This window comes from Ostrea edulis, chromosome 1 (assembly GCF_947568905.1).
Source record: "Ostrea edulis chromosome 1, xbOstEdul1.1, whole genome shotgun sequence".
NCBI lineage: Eukaryota > Metazoa > Mollusca > Bivalvia > Ostreida > Ostreidae > Ostrea > Ostrea edulis.
This window is the reverse complement of record NC_079164.1, coordinates 104,003,014-104,024,736: the sequence shown is the minus strand read 5'-3', so window position 1 is coordinate 104,024,736 and position 21,723 is coordinate 104,003,014. Positions and strand designations below refer to the sequence as shown.

At 35.9% G+C, this 21,723-nt stretch overlaps 2 protein-coding genes across 3 annotated transcripts; one reads left to right on the top strand and one right to left on the bottom strand.

The window, feature by feature from the left end:
* Nucleotides 1-2,453: 2,453 nt before the first annotated feature.
* Nucleotides 2,454-9,887, top strand: LOC130046669 (uncharacterized). Of its 2 annotated transcripts, XM_056153030.1 has the most exons (5): nucleotides 2,454-2,839; nucleotides 4,161-4,290; nucleotides 5,255-6,994; nucleotides 9,039-9,155; nucleotides 9,571-9,887. In XM_056153030.1, exons 1-5 carry the CDS (start codon nucleotides 2,516-2,518, stop codon nucleotides 9,648-9,650), a joined length of 2,391 nt encoding a protein of 796 aa, XP_056009005.1. In that variant the 5' UTR covers nucleotides 2,454-2,515; the 3' UTR covers nucleotides 9,651-9,887. The 2 variants fall into 2 exon arrangements, with proteins under 2 accessions (XP_056009005.1, XP_056012483.1); XM_056156508.1 differs by lacking the exon at nucleotides 9,571-9,887 and having other exon boundaries at nucleotides 2,487-2,839; nucleotides 5,255-7,005; nucleotides 9,039-9,145.
* LOC130053384 (protein-L-histidine N-pros-methyltransferase-like) lies at nucleotides 9,842-20,173 on the bottom strand. The gene is given in 7 exon segments (XM_056162270.1): nucleotides 9,842-10,687; nucleotides 16,580-16,764; nucleotides 16,938-17,046; nucleotides 17,415-17,515; nucleotides 19,426-19,516; nucleotides 19,519-19,606; nucleotides 19,957-20,173. Coding segments are annotated over 7 exon segments (960 nt in total). The 5' UTR covers nucleotides 20,134-20,173; the 3' UTR covers nucleotides 9,842-10,478.
* Nucleotides 20,174-21,723: the final 1,550 nt, after the last annotated feature.

The following is a 21,723-nucleotide window of genomic DNA, read 5'->3' as shown; positions in this document are numbered from 1 at the left end:
ACCAATCGCTACATGATGTTGCACAGAATATGTTGTTACTTTGCATTTTCTGGTCTAGGACTTTACTTCAAATTCAGAACACCAAATGTTAAAGTCTATAAGGAATTACTTCATATTAGGATATAGAAATATATTGATTTCCTAGTAAAATGGTTAAGGGGCCATAGTCAGATTCCCTGGGGGGTGGGGTGATACACTATATACATGTAGGTGTCGATCTTGTGTCAATTTACTCTTTAGGATGAATTTATAAGCATGGAAGCTATCATGATATGGTCTTGTGATTATGATAACGTTTTCTCTACTTCACAGGGACCATTTAGACAGAGATTGCCTCCAAAAAAATGTATTTACCGAATGCACCAAATCGACATGCCAGAGAACAACCTATCAGGCAACATGATGGTTACAGAATAAACGACTCTAAGCTGTTGCAGCCGCAGAGACTTGGACTAAACTTTGATTACATGTCAGAATCTAATGTGTAATAAAAATACTAGATAATTTTGAGCGTGGTACAATAATTACTAAACTAACAAAAATGGACATTCGGAATACTCCTCATCTAACCAATAATATCAAATTAGTTGTTGTCACCATTTGGCGTCTTTTGTCCGCTGACTAAATTCCACATGAGAACCACTGAATGAAAATTAACCAAACGGGGTAGAGTTTCTCAAGAATTGCTGTTTCCCTGAATCAGATTCGTTAAGATGATTGTGAGAGTAGATGCCCTACAAAACCTACTTCTTTCTGAAAAATTATAAAACATTGCTATAAAACAAAGCAAACGTTTTCTCTCTAAACTGTTATTAAGAAAGGTATCTGCAATTTGATACCGGTTTTTTTTCTATGCAAAGAAATAACAGCCCGTAAAACATGTTGACACAAGCATCACTCGAAACATCCGTGTATACAAAGCGAAGTGTCTTACCTACTGTAACGTTTGCTTTGAAATGTTTTAGAAGAGAGCTTATGAAGGGACAACTCTCAGATTGTAAAATGCAGATAAATCAGAACGGAAGTAGGTATAACCAGAGACCATACTCAAGTAATCTCTCTTTAATGTTAAATACCAAACAAAAGCAAAACAAGTAAGTGACCGATGTCAATAAAGCTATGTTGAATTTTCATATGCAAAGTCAGTTTCCCTTTTTAATTGATGGTAAAATTTGTCGCATCCTTTATATTCACATCTGTGTTGAGTTCTTTCCATCTGTAAAATACAAAATAGAATAAATAGTGTATGTTGTATTGGGATGGAAATGAAAACACTCAATGAATCTTTGCATAGGAACAGCTGAAGTTAGCGGTAAAAAAAACTTTAGTATCAGTACTTGTATTTTTTCCACAGGCACCTGAAGTATGGATATTCCTCCCCCCCCCCCCCCTTTGATAATTCTTGTAGGGGGAAGGGGTTCCAATAATGTGTGAATTCCCGGTCTATCTCATGTAAGCTTTAGAGATTGGCCTTCTACCGGTATAATAAAATACGTATAAAACACAGGCACTTGTTTCATACATGAGTCCCCCCTCCTTAATAATACCACAGACACTTGCTTCATACATGAGTCCCCCCTCCTTAATAATACCATAGACACTTGTTTCACAGGCACTTGTTTCATACATCATGAGTCCCCCTCCTTATTAAGGATTTCAGGCCTCAACCGTCCGCAGCTTTTTGTGACCCGTAATTCAAAGGTTTTTATAAGAGGTGGATCTTTTCAGAGAGCTATGTACAGTTCTCCAGCTACACTGAATCCGCTCGAGAAAGTGGGCGGCCAATGAAAACTCTTGCTGTATTACATCAAACATGTCATTCAAATTGTTCAATCGTCTCATTCAATTGTGTCGTCACACAACGCAATACTATATCGGGTAAAGCTTTCTAATTCAAAGGTGAATTGCGATAACCAAATTTTCCTCTAAATCTTAACCAATCCATTAAATCATAACTTATCCCCTAACGCATTACCTGACCCGTTTGGATAGAAATTTTGGCAAAATACAAACACCAACATCAAAAAAGTAGAATATTTTAATTTTAACTTGCACAAATCGTCCCTAGAGTGGTCAACTTATTTCGACTGGTTAGCTGATTGAGCTGATATTGACCCTGACAATCGAGAGCTATGAGAAATTTTCAAAATTCAACCTCCTTCGGCTCTCGGAAAATCATCTCGTGTCGTCTTGCCGCTTTAGATATGGGTAATTGTGGTTATTTCGTGTACTTTAATCATTTCTACAGCTGACTACATTCCCCGATTTTCGTCAACAGTGGTTAAATTATCATAAACAAGAAAAACTCAGATCTACCTACCTGTCGAAGCGGCATGTTGTTCTCTTTTAACTCATAACCGGAAACACTTCAAACGAATTTTCTTGCATAACCGATACATTATGATTTAGGACATGGGTAGCCGTGAAACGCCCTCTGGTGAGAGAATGGACAGTAGTTGTGAGCGCGAAAGAATATGAATGTCAATCTTCGTCACTCTGGTGTTTGGGAAACAAAATGGAAGAAGTGGGACGCGGTGGTTGCTTAAATCAAAAGCAGTACGATATAATCGTTAGGTTTTTGGCACATGGGCATTTCCCAAGCAAAAGAGATTTATTGGAAGCCAAATTTGCAAGCCAGGAAGAAACCGCTCGCCCAAGACCTTTTCGAAAATTTAAATCATGGATTCAGAGGTTACTCTATCGTGAATCAGAAAATGTTCTAATCCATTTACCTACAGGAAAAGTGGTAGTTCCGAAAGAAAAATTTGTAGAAATTATTATTGCAAATCACTGTGATGAATATGGTGGTCATTTGAATGCATTTGCCACAATGAAAAAGGTGGGCAGCAAAGTATGTTTATATTTGATTTTTTTTACCAAAAAAAATAAAAATAAAAATGGAAGTAGCCATTTAGCCTGTAAAGTAATAATACTAGCCCTGAAAGTCGCCAGTTTAGCCCTCAAAGCGGACCTCTAAGCCCTCAAAGACTTGGAATTCAAATAGACTAGGCCTAGTTTTGTTCAAAAATAATATTACTTTATTACTAAATGTAACAAATTTTCCTTTCCATGGATAGTGTTGTATTTAGCAGAGATTCCTTCACTAACATTATGTAGTAGTAAGGGCTCTACAGACCATGGTTATCGGCCTGGATAGCTCAGTGGTTAGAGCACCTGACTAGTAATGCAGGGGTCTCTGGTTAGATTCCTGGTCCAGCCATTGATTTTCTCCTCTCCTATACTACAGTTCATAGGAAATATTGACCGAATTCACACTTTACTAAAGTTATGGCTCTTGACCCACCATCTATGGGGAAAAACCCAAGTAGAATTCTCCGTGGCTTTTGTAGTTTTTAGCTCACATGTCATGAGTGAACTTTTCTGATCACTTTTTGTCTGGTGTCCGTCTATCCATCCATAAACTTAAGATATTTGACTTCTCAAACCAATGGGCTAATATCAGCTATACTGCCTCAAAGCAAGCTTGGGTAAAGATTTGCATATGGTTTTATGCTGTTTTGGCAATATTTCAGCCATTTTACAGCGGGGCTTGCTTGCCAGCATGAAGTGTTGCAGTTCATACCCTCAAGTGTATAAAATTACATTCTACTTTCTTTTCCGTCAGAATTCCCAGTCGTTAAAATAGATGTACTATTTACTATATTTATCAAGATTCATATGGCATATTATGTGTATTGTTTACAACAGACACATTCATGAGGAAATAACTATCACTTCAAAAAGTATTGCTAAATATATCAAAGGCAAAAAATGTAAATTATATTTAAAGATCATTTTTATGACTGGAATGCTATGTATCAGATAGAAATACTGTGGAATTGTAAGATTTTGAAGTGACTCAATTTTTGAGAGACTCGTCCCACGAATTTCAAATCAACAAAATTTACATGATATTTTAATGTATAGGTACTGAAAACATATCCATGATCATGCAGCATCCCTCGAAACTGTAAAATCTTGGCAATCTTACAAAAATTGGTGGCTGGTCCACACAAATTTTAATGATTCAGATTCCATAATATATATATATGTATATATATATATATATATATATATATATATATATATATATATATATTACCCATAAAATATGTATTTGCATATTATGTATTAACTCACTTTAATGTCTTAAATTGCAGATTCAGAAAACATATACTTTTGGACGAAGAAACTTTGGAATGAGTGAAGAGTTTGTAAGAGGAGTTGTAAGAAACTGTCCCATTTGTGAGGGGTTTCAATCTGGTAATCTTAAGGAAGGAATCTTAGCTGGTAAGATGTAGAAATGAATAAATGTATTGCTATCAACTATAATAAATATTGTTCAAATGTTCACAATGTATATGAGCAAATGAAGTTTAGTGGGAGGGGTATATACTTGTCAGTGTGAGTCACATCCAAACCATAACTTTGTAACAAGTTGGATGATTACCGTTATTTTTAAAAATATGACTTAAGTTAAAGTCATAATCGATGTTTGTCTCGACAACCATAACCTAAGTACATTAGTTCGAGTTGCGCAGTGACATAAAAAACATCAGAATTATATCCCCTTAAAATTGACCTGAGGGTTCCTCTTTGACTCAAGTCAGAGGTTGTGTCATGACCCAGATCCATAGTTTTTAAAATTATGTTGTAGTAATTAGGGCTATATGGACCGTGGATATCAGCCTGGATAGCTCAGTGGTTAGAGCACCTGACTAGTAATGCAGGGGTCCCGGGTTCGATTCCCGATCCAGCCAAAGATTTTCTCCTCCTCCTATACTACAATGTAATAAATTAAAATTGAAAAAGAATAGCTCAAAATCCATATTGCAGAATGAATTCATTATAATACATGTTAAAAATATGAAAATTAAATGTATACATGAAATAAGAATGTCATTTAAGGAGGTATGCTACATCAGAGAAATTTGATATGGATGAAAAGTGGAGGATATGTGCAACAATATTTTGAAATTGAAATTTTTTAAAATTCACTGAAAATTTAGTCAAAAAATGCAGTTTTAGTCAAAAGCAATTTGAAAAAAATTTAAAACCCCTGCTGGACTCGAACCCGCAATCTACAGTTCAGCAGTCGGCGTGCTAACCTACTGAGCTACTCAGCTAGGCATTGACGTTTTTAATGAATAGACAAATATTACTAATATTCATATTTTCATCCATGTTTTAAAAGGAAGTCAGCCATTATGACGATGTAGAGAACATCCTTAAACTATTTCTATTTGTGTTTAAGATACAAATAAGACTGGAAAGCAAACTACTGTCACAGCATCCATACCAAATAACATGGAGCAAAATTTGGAAAGTCAAAAGAAGAAAGTTTTATCAAGCACTAGCAGTGGATTAGGAACTGAGAAATGTGCACAGACAACTTCATCAGCAGCAGACAGTACCAATCAAAGAGGGCAACCAGTTGACTGGAACCAGACTGAAGCCAATAAAAATAAGACTAAAGTTAAAGAAAGTCATCCGATCATCCACAGTACTTTGTTATCTCAGTTGATGACTACAAAGCCAAGCGTAATCACCAGTACAGGTCAAAATGTGTCGCTCTCATTGCCATTATTACACCATGCAGTTAGTGTCTCCGTCTTTCCATTTTTCAGCAACACACACTTAAAATCAACTGAGAGTTTATACACAAGTTCTGGGAACACAGTGAAACAGATTCCAGCTTCCACTCAAACAATTTCAAAAGCTAGCTCTGCTACTGTATCCAAGGTGTTGGGGATAAATTCAAAGCTGGGATCGCTGATGACTCCAAGAGCCCCGGCCTTAGGGTATTATGTTAAAGTGCCCAATTCTTCCTCACCGACTGGTTTCTCCATCTCTTTTGTGGCCACTCCACTGGTGTCCCTGAATACTTCAACATTGTGTTCACCTTCCACCACATCAATGCCTACTCTTACCACAGCTCCGCTTCTGATGGCTAAGGATGATACAGCTGCAAAAATGACTAAAAGTGCTTCAGAGAAGACAGAAGCTATTCATCTACAGGAAAGTACTGCACACCCAAAGTTGTCCACAATCAACAATCAATCAAAAATCACTGACCAGATTCAGTCACAGCCAAAGATAATGATTTCCACCAGTCACACAAATGTTTTACCACCAATCAAACCAAAGAACGAAAAACTAAACAAAGACCTTCAAAGTGCAGCAGACAACAGTACAAATTCAAGCAGTGTTTTATCCACGGCAGCTAAAAAACGCAAGGGTGAAGTCAAGAAAGACTCTTCATCAGGAGTGAAGAAAAAACTGAAAGTAAAGCCAGAAAAACTTGACAATAAGGGGAATTCTGGTAAAAAGCAAATGAAATTTGCTTCTCCAAAACCAGTAAATACAAATGTTGGGAAAAGCAACAGAAAGAATGGTAATGAAAATGAAGAAAAATTGGACAAGTCCTCTAATGAACTTGATGAAACCTTCAAGAAGATTATTGTTGTTAATCCAGAGAAGATGAAGAAAATACTTACCAATAGATTAAGGATCCCCAGCATGAATATTAACTTCAAAGGACAATGTAATGTCACTATCCACGATAAATCCAGCAATGTTCACACTTCTTACATTGTTGATGAAAGATCTACCCCAGCTGATCAACTTAGCACTGCCACATCATTGTTGGGTGAAGAATCAATATCAAGAAATGGAGGCTCATCTTGTGTGGATTTCAGAGGTACATCCAAGAAAGAGATATCAGGAAGTCCAGGGAAATGTGATAAAGATATCCTGTATGTAAATAAGTCATCTGATGCAGAAGGACAACAAAGCATTCAACAGACTGAATCATGTCCTTTTGATGTGAATCAAATCATGAATGAAAACTTCACAGGAAGAGGTGATAGGTTCACTCGAGACTTGAAGATTCACGTAGGAGCAACAATACAAAACTCGGATAAAACAACTGCACAGCCCATGTTGCCTGATCCTGGTCCAATCCCCTGTCCTGCTATCTGGTCTTTCTCAGAAGGTAGTGTAGTGGTAAATAGATGATTAAGTAACTCCAGTATACATGTACTGTGGAATCATTAGAATTCGTGGTGGCTCAATTTTCGTGGAATTCGTAGGTACCCCTCACCCACAAATTTACATCCTCAACGAATAAAGACAAAGCAAACATTCCTGAGTTATCTTTCTTACAAATATATAAATCCACAAAATTATGTCCCCATGAACCCGTAAACATTCAGCAATCCACGAAAATTGGCCCCCACGAATTTAAATGATTCTACAGTAGTTGTTCTCAGCTCACTTAAACCAAAAGCTCAAGTAAGCTTTTCTGATCGGAATTTGTTTGGCAATTCTGTCGTTCACTTTTAACTTTTTCATCTGCTTCTCCAGAACCACTCACTCCATTTCAATCAAACTTGGTATAAGTCACCCTTGGATGAAGTGAATTCAAGTTTGTTCAAATGAAGAGTTGTGTCTCCTAAGGGGAGATAATAAAAGTAAAAAATAAGGTGGGGTCATTTAAAAACCTTCAAGAACCTTTGGGCCAGTAAAGTTGAAATCTATATATTAAAGCTTTTGACATACTGTAGATTAAAGTTTGTTTAAATCATGGTTCCAGGGCTAGGGTGGGGCCACAATTGGAGATCAAAGTTTTATATAGGAATACACTGGATTCCAAAAGTAGTAGGGCTACACTGTATATCCGAAACTTTAACCTCACTCATAACTTTTAAATGGGGAATGATAGGGCTTTCATGTTTCAAATATGTATATTCCTTGTGACAAGACATTTATTGGTACCAAATGTTTGATCTTGGGAGTTTGACCTGGCTACTTAAGTCTTTTATGAAAAATATCTCCTGAACTATTTAAGGTAGGGCTTTCAAACATTGTATTTTGTATTTAGATTCCTCATGGAAAGATGTTGCATTTCACACCACAATCTTTTAAATCTTGAAACGAGGCCCATGAGCCAAATCACTCACAAAGTCACCTTAGCCCTGATGTTGTTCAGCTATTGTGATTTTTTAAAAAAAATTGCAACTTTTATTCCCATGAAAAATCTTGACGCCATATTGTGGCCTCAACGTAGCCCCATAGTGTCATATGATATAACCATGATACAATATTACAAGATAAAAAAAATCACGGTATGAAATTTTCAAAGATTTTGCCTATTTATACTCATATAAAACTTTGATCCCCATTTGTGACCCCATCCTCCCCCAGTGATCATGATTTGAAAATAATTAAATCTGTACTACCTGGGGATGCTTGCATATTAATATGATTAATCATGGTCTTGTTGTTCTTGAGAATATTTTAAAGAGTTATTCTATAAATCACCATGAAAAACTTTGATCCCCTATTGTGGCCCCAACCTACCCCCGGGGGCCTTGATTTGAACAAGAAATTGAATCTACACTACCGGTATGTCGGGAAGCAGTCAATAATTTCAACTTTTCTGGCCTAGTGGTTCTTGAGATTTTTAAATGACTCCACCTTATTTTCGCCTTTTCTTGATTATCTCCCCTGTGGAGGAAGCATGTCCCTTCATTTGAACTAACTTAAATCCCCTTCACTCAAGGATGATTTGTGCCAATTTTTATTGAATTTGGCCCAGTGGTTCTTGAGAAGATTTATAATAGATGTCACAAAATTTTTACTAATTCCTGATTATGTTCCCTTCAAAAAGGGCATGGTATTTGAAAAAACTTGAATCCTCTTTATCCAAGCATGCTTTATAGCAAGTTTGACTGAAAAAAAATTACCCCTGTGGTTCTGGAGAAGAGGTTAAAAATATACAGACAGATGGAGGGATGGAAGACACCAGACAAAGTGATCAGAATAGCTCATTTGAGCTGTCAGCTCATGTGAGTTAAAAAAAATCTGTTAAAAATCACAAGCAAGAACAAGGTGACTCAGGTGAGCGATGCCCATGGGCCACTTGTTTATGTATATGAAATTTATGACACAGAAAGCAGAATATGTAAAATGCTTTTTGCAGTTGCATGAAAGGAATTGTAAACTATTTCATAATAGTTTAAATTTAAATTTTCCAGAGATGCTGACAGAGAAAAACTATTACGGAAGGTTGCTGATCGCCATTCAGGATATGCGGATGGATGTTATGAAATCCATTTTGTCAGATTACCATGCAATGGACAGGCTCAGAAAGAGTAAGTCCACCCCCACCCCTAATAATGATTTATCACTTAAATAAGGTATAAAGAAAAATAATTGCATGGTTCTGGTTTCCTGACATACCCTATTAATCTATCCTTTAAACTGTTTAAAGCTGAGGATTAGGATCCAATTATCGTAATTAAATTATCTGCCCTTGTCTACCTCCAAAATTTTGATAACACTAGAAAATTTAAGACGTCAAAAAGTAGGCAGTATCACAGGTTTTTCGTGTATCCTCAAATATCCACTTGAGTTACAAACACAAAAACCAAATCTGACCTACCTACCCATTTCTGAAAAAAACATGCAAATTAATTGTTTTTGGCCTAATACCTGCATTTGAGTTTTAATATGCATTGGTTTGTTTCAAGTTACAAAACAGTCTATATCAAAAAATTCTTTTTTCAGAAATAGGGTATGCAGAAACCCTAATAAACAAACACAAGTCCTTCATCGCAAGCTTTCATGAAGAAATGGATTGGATTTAGCTCTCAGGTTTACAGAATGAAAATTTTGATCTGCACATTACCCAGCAAAGAACTGCATGTTTTTGTATAATGCTTCTGCTTTTGTTCACGTACATGTAACAAATTCCTTCAACAGAAGTCTTTTTTTTTTCATCATGCATGATCCAAGTAGTTTTCCTTTTTTGTTCCATTTATTATATGAAGAGCTTATATTCATTATTAAAATATTTTATTTCAATAAAACAAATGAATACAGTTGTTAAGAAATTCTCAAAATGAGAGAATAACTTTAGATTCAATACACAAGCAGTCATGATTTCTTCTGTACATATAACTAAGCAAATATTTAGATCAACCACGTGAAACAACTCCCATAGACTGTACACAGGCTTATTTTCAAGGCAGTTTTATTTTTGCTATGGGATATGTATGCAATGAAATTAAATACAACTAAAGCCATTACATGAAGCAGAAGTAAAGCCTTGATTGAAACGGATTATATATAAATATTCCATTTAGAAAAACTTTGGAATGAACCTGAGTAAATTCAAAGCGGTTCACAGTAAATATCCAATGTCAATAATCCTTCATATTTTAGCACTGTAAACTTGTAGTAATGTATTTTATCTCATTCCACACAATATCATTCAGCATCTTGTTCAGTGCTTGTGAACAAAATTGCATAATAAGGTGTGGTACTATTATCTTCAAAGCACAAACTTCACGAAAAGACCTCAACCACACTAGAAGAAACTAATTAATGAACAAGTCTTAAAGTTAAAATTTATAAGGAGCCATTTCAAGGCACTTTGTTTACATAATAGCATGCTGCACATGCTTAGTGCTTTGTCACAGTTTTGGTTTTATCACAAACACTGCATCGTCCAGTACATAAAATGATTGGTGGAGGTCACCTTCACATAGGTAAGGCAGTCTGCTAAATTTTTCTACATGAAATCCAGCTGGTTCAAACACCTTGGTGATAAAGAATTGAATTTGTTCCTCAAAACTCTGTCCCTGAATGAGTATATTTTCTTCAGGTACGTGATCTTTGGAATCTGAAACAGAAAAGATTTATAATAATTACCAGCTTTATGAGGAAAAATTAATTCTATGGTTTTCCTTAATTTCAAGAGCATTAAAGAGGATGGGTGAACTTGGCGAACAATAAACCTATTCGTGATTGGGCACTGGTCGCGAAGTATAAAATCCACATTGATGGTACCCGTATTTACAATAGATACAGTACCGTACTAAAACACTGTCCAAAATATTTAGAATTAAAAACAAATATATAGATCATACTTCAAAGAATATTTAATCATAATCAGAATTTGTTTCACAGGCAGCATTATGTATATCCGACATTAAGTGGATTATATAATTTATAACATACACACAATACACTGATCCCTGGAGTACCTAAGGTACCTAATAATACTGCATATATGCTCACAACATCCAACAGTACGTGCTTCACATTTCCATTGACATATTAACTGATGTGAATGAGAAACCTCGGATGTTTTATGGTGTAAATCAAATGTGGAATAGCATTTTCTGTATGGTGTAGTATTAATGCTTTGATTTGGATCCAGTTTTCCCCAACAAATGTTTTGAACAGCATTTACAACCTACTGGTACGAATATACCGAATATAAAAATATCACTTCTCGCCTCTTTTGGTACAACTCTGAGACCGTTTTTACAGTTACAGTACACACATTTGCTGTTAGATTTCCCAGCAAATACAAATGGGACAGAAACAGACACTTTATTTGTTTTTGTACTGAACTGTAGTACACTGTGCCTTTTAGACAGTCTGCACTGGTTGCATATTTGACCTTTGTCATGATCTCTTCAAGTAACTTCTTAAGCATTGTTGAAATTGTTCTCTTTAACTTTCCTTTATATGTAGGTTGGCGTTTACACAAACAACATCCATACTTCACAGGAGGCCCCATATTTCTTTACATTTATTCACTAGCTACATGTTGGAATCAATTATTTGTGATCATCATTAAGACTGCATGCTATGAGTAAAACTTAGCATAAAATTCCTGAGACAAATAATTATGGGAAGTCTAATAATTCATAAAAAAAGAAGTAGGAAAAATTGGTATTTGAACCACAGATGTGCAATCTGGGCCTGTGCAAAACTTCAATGAGACTGTCGTTAAACCACCTTGGCTATCCATCACATGAAGAATTTTCGAATTCAAGCTATCTAAAGTCACCCGACGTGGACATGGAAATTTTCTTGATAATACGACAAAAGTTGTACACAAGAAGTAAGTTTTTTCATACAGTCGGTCAAGTCTCCATACTTTTATTTACAAAATATTTTACACCTGAACATGAACTAATATATTTACTCAGTTCACAATGGAGACTTGGCCCACTTCACATGAGAATCTGCTTGGAAAAGTCAAATTTACTGTTATTTTGTGCGTTTTTCGCGTATATGTGATTTTCAATAGAATTTTTTCAATGCTCCTTTGAAATGAGCACATCGTAAAGAATTTTTGGAAACTGGATTGACTAGAATGCAAATTTTTCTTTTTCTGGAGATTTTCAATTATAACTTTGATATTTGTCCTTCTGTGGGTTCTCGGCTCGATAAAGTCACCCTTCTTTCATGGATCAGTCAGAACTAATTTTATATAATTGTGAACCACAGGCTCTCAACGTTTTAAATAATTATATAATAAAAAAAGTTGCCTTCCTGTAAACAAACTGTGAATAGTTTATTTACAGGAAGACAGCTTTTTTTATTATATATATTTAAAACATCTGGAGCCTGTGTTGTGGACAGATGTTCTTTCACCTTCATTGCTACTTTGTTCATTACTTGATTTTGTAATCTTGCTCGTCCACAAATACATGTACAACAAGACAACATTCGAGGAATAATGATGACACTATGGTATCTTAAAATCTTTATGTATTCATGTGATCATTTTAGCTCTCAAGAGCTGATCAAACTTTGTCATTTGCACATTTCACATCGTCTACTTAAGAACTATAATGTGTAGCGGTCACCCATTCAAGGCCTAATCACGCTCGCCGTTGCTTTAACTTATCACTAGAAAAACTAGCTCTCTAGCGAGGCAGTATACTCTCTTTACTGTCCTCTACAGAACTAATGGACCGTATATTTCAACCAAACTTGGCACCAATCATCCTGGTGTAAAGGGTATTCAAGTTATCATGATCCCTTCAAAGGGGAATAATTAACAAATGGTAAGAATGTTGTAGGACACTCTTAAACAAGAGATGTTTGTAAAACACATATGCCCCCCATGGTGCAAAATTGAAAAGGGTTATACACACACCTCATTTAATTGATAGTATTATCATCAATTCAAAATATTGAGCAGACAATATCTTCCTATGTTAAGAGTGAATTGACCATGTGACCTAAAATTCAATAGGGGTCATCTACTCCTTATGCTGTACCAGTGTACCAAGTTTGGTACGTGTCAATCAAGCAAATAATTCTTAAAATATAGGAGACAATATATTACTATGTCCAGTTCAACTATTGACTTTTTACCTCAAAATCAATATGGGTCATCCTCTCCTGAAGATGTACCAATGTACTAAGTTTGATGTCTGTCAAGTAAAAGGGTTATCAAGATATTGAGTGGGCAGTATATTACTATGTCCAGTTGACCTTTGATCATGTGACCTCAAAATCAATAGGAGTCATCTTCTCCTGAATATACACCAGTGTACTATTTAAACTTTGATGTCTGTCGAGCAAAGGGTTCTGAAGATATTGAGCAGACAGTATATTCCAATGTCCAGGTTGACCCTTGACCTTTAAACATGTGACCTCAAAATCAATAGGGATCATCTTCTCCTGAAGATGTACTAGTGTACCAAGTTTGATGTCTGTCAAGCAAAGGGTTCTCAAGATATTGAACGGACAGTATATTCCTATGCCCAGGTTGACCCTTGACCTTTGCTCATGTGACCTCAAAATCATTAGGGGTCATCTTCTCCTGAAGACGTATCAGTGTACCAAGTTTGATGTCTGTCAAGAAGAGGGTTCTCAAGATACTGAGCAGACAGAATATTCCCATGTCTAGTTTGACCTTTGACCATGTGACCTCAAAATTAATACGAGTCATCTTCTCCTGCAGATCTACCAGTGTACTAAGTGTGATGTCTGTCAAGAAAAGGGTTCTCAAGATATTGAGCAGACATTATATTCCTATGTCCAGTTTGACCCTTGATCTTTGACCATGTGACCTCAAAATCAATAGGGATCATCTTCTCCTGAAGACGTACTAGTGTACCAAGTTTGATGTCTGTCAAGCAAAGGGTTTTCAAGATATTGAACGGACAGTATATTCCAATGTCCCGTGTGACCCTTGACCTTTGACCATGTGACCTCAAAATCAATAGGGGTCATCTTCTCCTGAAGACGTATCAGTGTACCAAGTTTGATGTCAAGAAAAGGGTTCTCAATATATTGAACGGACAGTATATTCCTATGTCCAGTTTGACCCTTGACCTTTGACCATGTGACCTCAAAATCAATAGGGGTCATCTTCTTCTGAAGATGTACTGGTGTACCAAGTTTGATGTCTGTCAAGCAAAGGGTTCTCTAGACATTGAATGGTCAGTATATTCCTATGCCCAGTTTGACCTTTGACCATATGACCTCAAAATCAATAGGTGTCATCTACTCGTTAGGATGTACCAGTGTGCCAAGTTTGATGTCTTTCAAGCAAAGGGTTCTCGAGATATTGAGCAGACATTATATTCCTATGTCCAGAGTAGATTGACCCTTGACCTTTTGACCTGAAAAACAATAGGAGTCATCTTCCACTCATAACCAACCCACATATGAAATATCAATATCATCAAGCGAATGGTTCTCAAGATATTGAGCGGACAACATGTGGTCTACAGACCGACCGACGGACTGACCGACCGACTGTTGCAAAACAATATGCCCCCTCTTTTTCAAAGGGGGGCATAAAAATCTTTCAAATCATTAAACCACAAAAGCCAAAACTTTCAATAAAGGGACATGGACATGATTGGGGGGGGGGGGGGGGGGGGGAATAATTTTATAGATCTTTAACCAGTAATATTAAAGTATTTGATATATGTAAAGCAAATCAATAAACCTAAATTTATTGCAATTCACCTTTGAATTAGAACGCTTTACCCGATATAGTATTGCGTTGTGTGACGACACAATTGAATGAGACGATTGAACAATTTGAAAAACATGTTTGATGTAATACAGCAAGAGTTTTCATTGGCCGATTACAGCCCGCCCACTTTCTCGAGCGGATTCAGTGTAGCTGGAGAACTGTACATAGTTCTCTGAAAAGATCCACCTCTTATAAAAACCTTTGATTTACGGGTCACAAAAAGCTGCGGACGGTTGAGGCCTGAAATCGGTGTATTCTTGTGTTGCTGTCTCATAAACTCAATATAAAAAAAATCTTAACATATTTTCCTACTATATACTTGCGTCCAAACATACCTTCAAATATTCATTAAAGCCACACACCACCCGAAAACTCGCAGCTTCAAATGATTTCGTTTGTTGACGTAAATATGTTAGTTAGCCGGTCAATTCGAACTCTTGCTATTGGTATCTATTCATAAAATCGGTTGTAAGTTATGTATTCGCTCTTCATTTATTATCAACAAGAATAATTAATAGAAATTAAAACATTTTTGTACCAGTTTTTGTAAAGGTAAAATAAGCTCTAGATGAACGAAAATGCTACATAAGGACATTAGATGGAGACCGGCCGGCTCGGCCGCCCATGACTAATGAAAGCCGCACTGCCGTGAGTTTAGCTATTTGAATTTTATCATTTAATAGGACTGGGGTTGTATATTATTTAAACAATTTAGCTAAAATATTTGTGGGGTATTAGTACACATCTAGACGCTAAATATGTGCCAATATGGAAATGAACCGGGATTCGAATTGACTGGCTACCTAACATGGCTACGTCTACGAACGAAATCATCAAAAGTGGGTCGTATGGGGCTTTAATAAATATTTGAAGGTATGTTTGGACACAAGTATAGTAGGAAAATATGTTACAGTAGGAATTTTCTTATATTAAATTTATGAGACAACAACACAAGAATACAATTTTTTCTCTTTCTTCCTTTGAAGTTTTTTTTCATCTAGCATCTGGCTGTCATGTTTTCAAATACTGACTACTCCCGTATAAGGGAATTTGGGCGGAACTATACATATGGACCAATGAGAGTTTCTGTTGCATTTCGCAATTGTATTACAAACAGATTCAATTGTGTTGTCACACAACGCAATACTATATCGGCCAAAGCGTTCTAATTCAAAGGTGAATTGCGATAAAAAATTGACGCAAAGATGTATTTGAGACATTTACACTTTTCATTCTCAAAATAAGGCCCGAGCCCTGTTAAGTTTAGTTTCATGGCCCAACTATCAACAATTCAACATGGCATTACAGTTGATAGTTTCAGTAAAAAAACAAACTTTCATAACAAAAATTTTCAGTTTCTTTTTCTTTGTGCATCCACCCTAAATTGATTCATCATTAACCAATTTTGAAATGTTGAATGTTTTTGTCCTACTTTTCTAGAAATGGATATTCTTATCTACACACATGGCTTCTTGACTGATACAAGCATTTCTTTACAGTCCTATGAAATATGCACACAATTGCCTCACTCTAGATAGAGACAAAGACTATTTACAAACACGATTTTGGGAGCCAGGTTTTGTGTAAATATAAAAAAGTTAATTATTTAGATGTATTTCCCATGGCAAAGGCAGGCCATAATGGGGGTTTAGATTTTATACAGGAAGATGCAACTGCTCAAGTGAATGATGTTGTCTATGGGCCTTTTGTTTTGACATAGAACTTGATCAAAATGGATATAATTCTAGCACAGTGTTAGGCGATCTAAAAACACACCTTGCTCCACATAAGGTTTGAAGGGCAACACCACTGCTACAATGGCTCTTCCAACACCTGGAGTCAGCACCTTCTTAATGGAATGAAGAATGGTCATTGGCTTGTTGCATCTGTCTAGAAGGTTTAGGCAACTAATAAGATCAAAGGAAATGCTACCATTGTCCCACTCATCTAATTCCAGTATTCTGAAAGGTAAATTAGAATAAACTTTTCAAAAAAAAGAAGCTATTCAATGACACAATTTTAACTATCAAAAACAAAATAAATCAAGAAAGTGAGTGAAAATTTCATATACTGTGTTGCTGTCACTATTGGCTTTATATCATAAATGAAGTTTTTATCATATTAAGCAATATACTTGTAGTTTTTCTCTCGTAGTCTCCAAACCATTGTGGAGGATACTTCTGTAGCATACACCTGTCGGTAGTACCTGGCCATCTTCTCTGTCACACGTCCATCTCCAGCACCTGTCCATAATAGACAAACATGTTTGTTACCAATCAAGACTAGCCTCGCCAAGGTATCCCAAAAAGTGAAGATCGACGATCTCTTTCTATATTGGATTTTACTGAGCTTTGAGGATATCTCCACCAGGAAAAATCCATCATAAAGACGCAAGGTACAAATATGATATGCAAATTACATGTCATTAATTTTTTCAGAGATTATGGAAACCAGAACAGTTTGTATCTTGAGGAATAACACACTTATTGAAATTGTCATAAATGAAAAAAAAATTGGATATTTGTATGTAATAGCATTTTGGTGTTGAAAATTAAAGTTTGAATTTTATTGCATCAATAAATGGAGGATGGAAGAGAAATTATACATGTACCAAGATCTAATATGTTTTGTCCCTGCCATCCTTCCTCAATCTGCAGAAGCTGTCTCAGCTGTTCCTCCGAGAAAACAAACATTGAACCTCTTTGGAGAAGTCTGCAACAGAACAAATACTGCTAAGGCACAGTAGACCCATGTTTTGATAGTCAAACAACAAGACATACAACCACACCTGTATGTAAGTTTTATCTGAATGTTTATGCCCCCGCCATGGTCAGAGCCTATAGTGTAATCCCATTCCTTTCATAACAGTTGGGATTTTTTTCTGTGCTTGTCGAATATTTGGTATATTTCTTTATATTGATAAGAGTTTCATGTCAATTGACATATTTTTAAAATTTCAAAAGTAACACACGCTCCCTTCTTTTCCTCAGAAATTTATGAACAATTAATGAATTAAAGTATTGAAATTGTTCTCTTCATAACTATTCAAGAAAACAAAAGCACCAATATGACAAACAATTTTTCTTTCATTTCCACCCAATGTTATTTTCACATTCTTGGACTTCAAACTTGATTGATTGTATCTTGTTTAATGTCCCTCTCGAGAATTTTTCACTCATATGGAGACCAGTACCGGTGAAGGACTTCAAATTTAGGCCTATGCTCGGCGCTTACGGCCACTGAGCAGTGAGGGTTCTTTAGCAAGCCACATCTACTATATAACATGGGACATCCCTTTTAAGGTCATCTCCAAGGACCCATGACATTTACACCTGATGCAGAGTGTTTGGCGTTGGAACTGTCACTACCTGTTTTAACAACTTAGGTCTGTGGCAGCCAGGATTCGAACCCGACCTTCCGCATGCAGGGCAAACGCTCTACCTCAAGACCTCGAACTTGAATGTCATTGTCATGCTGACACATCAAGTTCCTTTTAGAAGGGGGACATATTGTTTTAGTGTGAATTCTTCTTCCTCCGCTTGCTCTTCTTCCGCTTCTCATACAAAGTTTGTCAGGGCCATAACTTTTTTGTCTTTTGACATAGGCCTTTGATATTTGGTATGTGGGTATACCATGATAAGGCTGTGTGTCACGTGTCATTTGTGATGACCTTTGACCTTGACCTTTTATCCCTATTCTATTATTTGACCATGACCTTTTATGTAAAGGTCAAATAATAGAATAGGGATCAAAGTTTTACATACAAATATATAGGGAAATTCTTCTTCTCAAGAACCAATGGGCTAGGAAAGTAGAAATTTACACGAAAGTTTCCTGACATAGTGCAGATTCAAGTTTGTTAAAATCATGGCTTCCAAGGGTAGGATGGGGCCACAATCAGGGATCAAAGTTTTACATACAAATATATAGGGAAAATCTTCTCAAGAACCACTGTGCTAGGAAAGTTTACATTTACATGAAAGCTTCCTGACATAGTGCAGATTCGAGTTTGTTAAAATCATGGCCCCCGGGGGTAGGATGGGCCCCTCAACAGGTGATCAAAGTTTTACATACAAATATATAGAGAAAATCTTCTTCTCAAAAACCATTTAGTAAAAGAAATATACATTTGCATGAAAGCGTTCTGACATAGTGCAAATTCAAGTTTGTTAAAATCATAGCCCCTGGCGGTAGGTTGGGGCCACAATAGGTATCAAAGTTTTACATGCAAATATATAGGGAACATCTTTAGATATGGGCTAAGGTGACTCAGGTGAACGATGTGGCCCATGAGCCTCTTGTTTATAATACATTTACTCCAGTAAAACTTCAATCCCCATCCTTCCTCTTGGACCATGATTCCAACAAACTTAATGAATGTAAGTGTTCATTATCATATTTCGACATATTAAAAAAATTCTATTCTAATCAATCATGAAAATCAGTAGCTCACTCAAGTGATTTTTTATTATCATCACAAAATATCCCATAACTTAACGTTTTTATGGTTTTACAACTTGACATTCAAATAAGCAAATTATCATATGTTGCTAGCTAGTTTATACTGAAATTACTAAAGCAGACAGAACTATAATGGAATTCAGAATAAATCATGCACTCACCCATTGATGGAAGTGTTTGTCATGAACCATCCGAGAATGGACTTAGCAATGGAGTGGTACAGCTGAGTAAACAACCAGTCAGCTTTTTCATACAGTTAGACAGAAATTGTTTTGTCTCTGGGTCCTGATAAAACTGAATGAAGCACTCGCAAACATCCGCAGACACCTTGGCTCTGTCAAACTGTACCACTACAAGGACAAAGCCATTAACAAAATTAATTAAATGCTCAATATAACTATTTGACTACTCTTAGAAACTTGGCAATGGAATGAGACTCGAGAAACAGCTCTGAATTTGTAAACCGTATGGCATATGTCGTGTTAATCACGTGAAAAGGCTATTTTTCACGCAGAATGTCACATTCTATTTTTATTCATAATCTGATAATGTGCATGATCTTCAGTCCCAACACAAACCTATGATTTAAACTAAATGTGTACTTGTCTGATAAAGCTAAAGACATATGAAAACATTTGAGCGAACTTCGATGACTATCGTGGCTCATGAAAAAAAAAGATGAGTAAGTCAACACAGCCTACATATTGATGGTCGTCGTTTCTCTGTTTCTCGTCTTCCTTCAAACGTTGATATACAGCTTTGACTAATGGACTCCTCACGTGACGAAGTTCATTCATCCTTGTTGCCCATGCATTGCTATGCACAAGTGATACAATTATAAGTATACAGGGAATCATATATGCCCACATGTACGTCGCATCATGTGAAAATAAATCTAGAGTAATGTCCCTTTCTACTTTCATTTTCATTGTAAAAGGGGTGGGTCTATTTACCTCAATGGGATATGAATATACACTTAAAAGGACCATTTAGGACCCTAAGTGAAATTTTGTGTCAGTTTGATCATATTTATGGCTATGAATCCAGATTCTAAAATTTGCGAATATGATATCCAGATTTACATAATTAAAGAAATATCGGGGGTGGGGGTTGCAAAATCAGTATTTTGTCTAGTGAAACAAAACGCGAAGTACTTGGGACGGACTGTTGCGGCCTACTGTAGACTTTATAGATGCTAACACGAATTCTGTAAATCAGTTTGATTGTCGATAATTATCATTTGATGTACTGGAGTTAAGGTTTTTAATAATATCCCCTAGAATAGTTGTTAAAAAAAACCCCAGAAAGCATAAGAATTGAAAATTATTAACGCAACTAATACTGGTTGCAGCAATAGGTAAAATACTCTGTGACGTCAGGCGTTTAACATAATATGGCAAGCCGTTTTAGTATTTATTGAAGAATATTAAAAAAAAAAAAAAAAGTTTATTCTTGGAGAAATATATCTAACGTAAAGAGATTTTTTTTTCTGCGAAGAGAGCTGTCTCTTATACGAAAGCTAGCTACAAAGATCTGTGCTCTCTAGGGAGATATTTTGACAGACCAGTCCCCTTTTCCAGAGGGCTACAAATCTGCAGCTATCTGAATATCCTTCTCATAGAAAATTGATAGTTGTTTCTTAACCTTTATCGTAAAGAGATATATCTTTATCGATGAGGTAATAGGTATATCTTACAGATTTCAAAAAGACTTATCTCTCTTACTTTGACAGATATCTGGAGATACTAAAGAATCCAACCCCCCATCCCCACTCCACCCCCACACCCCATTTGACTAAAATGATTTCTCCCATACATGGCCTTCGTCATTTTGTGAAGTAATGCAAAACGGGCAGAAAAGTTTGAGCATAGCGAGTTGTATGATAATTACTTCAGGATTTTTTTTTTTTATCTATTCTTGAAACTAAACGTACATATAGATATATTTATATTGTTATATTCCCTGACAAAAGGGAATATATATAAGTATAAATTCAAATATAAATTATCTATTATACTTGATTATATATCTATGAATATTTTAGGGACATCAGATGTGCCTATAGATGTACCATATAACCACAACAAGTTGTGCTTCAGCATTACCATATCTTATGCCTCGTTCACACGGATGCGCATTATAGATTTTACTTCGCATTAAATTTAATGAATTCCTGAAATAATGCGCATTAAATTCGAATTAGATAGCATTCCGACTATCGGAGCAATTTTGGCACTACCGTTTGTCTATAAACTTATATCAGGACAACGCTTTGTTTTATCGTCACCCCGTGCACAACATATGTAGCATACATGCCGTGCACAACATTGATTTTCGTCGATATCTTTCAATACGATGGTTTTATTCACTGACAGTATATGCATAAACTTAAACAGATAACACGTAATATTATTGGTCATATAAAATTGACGATAAAACAAAGCGTTGTCCTGATATTT